Source organism: Magallana gigas, chromosome 5 (genome assembly GCF_963853765.1).
Source record: "Magallana gigas chromosome 5, xbMagGiga1.1, whole genome shotgun sequence".
Taxonomy (NCBI): domain Eukaryota; kingdom Metazoa; phylum Mollusca; class Bivalvia; order Ostreida; family Ostreidae; genus Magallana; species Magallana gigas.
This window is the reverse complement of record NC_088857.1, coordinates 3,313,544-3,317,597: the sequence shown is the minus strand read 5'-3', so window position 1 is coordinate 3,317,597 and position 4,054 is coordinate 3,313,544. Positions and strand designations below refer to the sequence as shown.

General features: G+C 34.8%; 1 protein-coding gene across 1 annotated transcript; it reads left to right on the top strand.

The window, feature by feature from the left end:
- The first annotated feature begins 891 nt into the window (after positions 1-891).
- Positions 892-3,488, top strand: LOC105331839 (DNA damage-regulated autophagy modulator protein 2). Its single transcript, XM_011434198.4, has 7 exons — positions 892-1,041; positions 1,554-1,679; positions 1,810-1,877; positions 2,191-2,330; positions 2,476-2,644; positions 2,959-3,035; positions 3,179-3,488. Exons 2-7 carry the CDS (start codon positions 1,558-1,560, stop codon positions 3,335-3,337), a joined length of 735 nt encoding a protein of 244 aa, XP_011432500.3. The 5' UTR covers positions 892-1,041; positions 1,554-1,557; the 3' UTR covers positions 3,338-3,488.
- The last annotated feature ends 566 nt before the right edge of the window (positions 3,489-4,054 follow it).

The window sequence follows — 4,054 nt, the reverse complement described above, 5'->3', positions numbered from 1 at the left end:
TTCCATATTAAAAAGTAAGAACCTTTTATATACTATATTTTAACCAGAAGTCATACATTTTTATCATTTAATGAAGATGATTAAAATATGCATTATTTATACTGTACGATTGACGGCTGTATTGTGACTGACTTTGCGGAATAATAAGACGCCGGAGACAGCTACCACAAGACAATGATGATTTAATGTTTCCTGGCGTCCTTCAAAATTTACACCTGGGAATTTTGTACTTTGTGAATGTCGTTCAATGTGGCGGCTTTGTTAAGTAGAATATATTTGCTCCGATTCACAGCATAACGACTTTAATTTTTGTTTTGTTTTTGTTTATTCTTCATAAACATAATATTAACGTCGCATTTATCAAACTTGGTCAATTGCACCTCATTAATTTTTATGAAGGAAAGCCGCTTGACACAATTAGACTTACAATATAGGTCACGACACCTGAGTCATCAGTTCCTCACTGTGTTTACTTTTAATTGTATTATCTCAATAAAGAAAATAAACTTCCTATTATTTTAAATGATAACTTGGATTTCGATTAATAAATGAAAACATAGCAAGATTTAAGGTAGGCCCTGGACAGTCATAATGAAAAATCAAATGTAATTAAAAGTTACAGTTCCAGTGATATCAAGAACAGTAGGATTTAAATGGAAATTTCACCCCCCCCCCTTACCCCCCCCCCCCCCAAAAAAATTAATATGCCTGTAATAAACGAAAAAACAAAATGAATGGCGTTCAACACTTTTCCCATACACCTGATGTAAAGCGACCTCATTTATTAAACTGCGTTGTATGTGATATATCCTCTTTATTGTCTGATTGAATTATACGAGTATCACGTGTTGCCGAGTACCTGTTATCTGCCTTCATTTATGTACAGGTGTACACTTCATCGATAAATATAGAAGTGATTCAAAAAAGGATGAAATGCACGTGGAGCAATCAAATATTGAGCAATGTCTCGTTAATATCCTTACATAACAATCAGCCAAAAACGGATACCCGCATTGTCGTTGGTAACGAACGGTAAATCCAGTAAGTATATTTTAAAACTTGATGTTTACATTATGGATATTTCTAATTACATGTTATACACCAATAACAATCGTATTTGTGGTATTTTATTACGTTATAATCATACACGTATATGTTAATCAACAGAGGAGTTGAATAAGACATAAGCGATTTCTTACATTTGGTGGAAATGTATTAAAACCATTCATACTATAATATTACCTTACTGTCAAGGTCTTAAGAGGTTCCTTCTGTTTTATTCTGTTATAACACACTTTAAACGTTTTTGTGGATGTTAGATCACCGAAGATTGACATTTTATTGATATTTAATAATTATTATGATTTTTTTTCAAGTCACTGAAAAATTGTTTATTTCATTAGACATTCTTCAAATATGCATCATTTCGATAAGAGATAACAGTCATAATAGAATCATCTAGAAAACTTGTTTGTTGTTTTTAAGCTATTCGACCTCTGGAAATAACTTTTTGCTGTGAATGACAACATGCTTTCGCATTTTTGTTTTTCCAGGAACATGTATTTAGGGTTACATGTCCTCCCAGTTTGTCTACTTCTCGTTTCCCTGACAACTTTTTGTTTGACCTATATTTTATCTGTCACAAGAAACGATGTCAATCCAGTGTTACCATACATCAGGTAACAAAGCACGAACACCGCGTTAAACATGGAAAAACAAACTTACATTTAGAACTCATTGATTTTTTCCAAGAATACAGGTATCTCGGTTTGCTTAATGTTTAGTTATGTATTTTTTTTATTTTTAAAGTGACACGGGAACAACCCCATATGAGAGCTGTTTCTTTAGTTTCTTCCTAAACCTTTCAGCTATTCTTGGTAAATATCTTACTATATAGCAAAGTGTTAGACAATCACGCAAACTATGTTTCCAGTTTTCTTTTTAATTGTTTAGAAAGGTTCACTGAAAATTGTTCTTTTCGAAATAAATTGACGTCGTCAACCTCCTGTGTCCTGCTGACATTTTATGTTTTATTATCAATATTTTGATATGTTTTTTACCAAGAACTTTTAGAAATCCACATCCTAAATATTTTCCTGTATTTTGTGTATGGTTAATTCCCCTATGTTATTTCAAGCATTTTTTACTATATACGTTTGTTAAGGTGGATTGCCCCTATATTTTTTGCAGCATTGTGTACAGTATACATTCGTTACCGCTGGCTGCGGTTAGTATCTAATGAGGAGAGATCGCTGCGATGCTGCAACATCATGGCCTTGGTTTTCGGTGGATTATCTGCCCTTGGTCTCTCACTGGTTGCAAACTTCCAGGTAACAATTAAAAACATTTTTTTATTATCTACTTAAAGTACAGCTATTCGGCAAATCGAATGTTAATACCGACTGTCAAAACGAACATAATTAAAAAATCAAACTATGGTAAACTCAAATACATAGAATTAAACAACATCTTAAGGAAACAAACCTGGAAGGTGTTCACATGACTGGAGCGGCAATGACGATTGGTTGCGGTATTCTGTACATGTTCTCACAGACGGCGCTGTCCTACAAGATGGCTGACACGCTATCTCTCAGCAGACTTAGGCTTATCATGGCTGTCGTCTGCTCGCTTACAGCTGCGTCTTGTATCCTTCATGTCAATCATGAACATAAGATCTGTTTTAAATCACCCAATCGACAAAAACATTACTAGTACTGGCCAACTTTTTATCAATGTAAGCAATCATTTTATCGGTTACCGAAATGTCATTGACATTTACCTTGTAATATGAAAAGATTTTATGATTAGAAAATGAGTACATGCGTATATTTTGCGAGGAAGACTTGATTTTTTTTTGGCTATATTTATTGGTACACTATACATTAAAACAGTAAACAAGGGAGGAGGTATTGTATGGATATGGATATTTTTTCTCATGTTTCTTTAACACGTTTTAAGTTTTGATCGCCACTATTGCCGCCAAATCTTTGCGTTCCTCGACAACAGACCCCCTTCATTGGGCCTCTACAGATAAGGTAAAAACATAGCAATAGCAGCTGAAGTAAACTAATTTTGTGTGTATTCAGACCTCGTTACACAAATTTGTGAAGTGTACTAGTTAAACATCCAGATTTAATGATTATGTAAGTCAGTAATTTGTTCCATTTTTACCCAACAGGGATACCCCGCCCACGTGACTGCAGCGGTCAGTGAATGGCTGACCTGTATTGTTTACTTACTGTTTTATGCCACGTTTGTGCAGGATTTCAAAAGGACGTCTGTTTCAGTTAGCTTAAACATAATAAGGATGGAGGAATCTGAAGGAATCAAGGTTTAGAATTGTGATGTGATTTTTACAGCATATAACTGATTGGATTGTTAACTTGCATTTTCAAGCTTGCTCCAAAATCAGTATGTCCAATGTTACTTTATGAATCCAAACTATGAAGTCCATTAAGATTTTTATTTTTTACTTCTTTATTTTTTATGTACTGTATGGTTGATTATACCTTTTTACTTAAGTTTATTAGTAGAAAATAAAAATTGTTTTATGAATATTAATCAATAAACAGTTCCTGAAGACAATCATTTAAAATATGGTTATAAAAGATAGCCAGAGAACGTATGCATGGGTGTAGGATGAACAATAGACCCGGTGCCGGAATACTTCCTCACCCAGACTCTGTCCCCCACTTGCAATTGGAGAGAGACTAGGTTGGTCCCGGTTTGATACATGTTCTGCTCGGGGGTGTGGAATCCTCTGCTTTCTGAAAATGTCCTGACTTGGCTGTTTCCATTCAGCACAATGTCGGTCGATATACTTTCGTCACCCCAGGACACAACAGTGGTGAAGAATACGTATGTACCACTTACTGGTGCAGTGAAGACGCCATTGGTCGGATTAATTGTATCCTCCTCCAAGATTAGTAATGACGTCACGATAAATGATGTATGTGCGCGTTTCATCTCCTAGGACACCATGTGCAACACCCGCTGTAAATGCTACATGTCTATGACTGTGTATAAAAAATAGCATTATCTGAATTATGAACTT

What these genes read in the sequence shown, in the direction of transcription:
- LOC105331839 (XM_011434198.4), top strand. Translation starts at nt 1,558, where the DNA reads ATGTATTTAGGGTTACATGTCCTCCCAGTTTGTCTACTTCTCGTTTCC. An exon ending in AAACCTTTCAGCTATTCTTG is followed by an intron (nt 1,878 to 2,190) that starts GTAAATATCTTA and finishes TATTTTTTGCAG; the next exon opens with CATTGTGTACAGTATACATT. An exon ending in CACTGGTTGCAAACTTCCAG is followed by an intron (nt 2,331 to 2,475) that starts GTAACAATTAAA and finishes CAACATCTTAAG; the next exon opens with GAAACAAACCTGGAAGGTGT.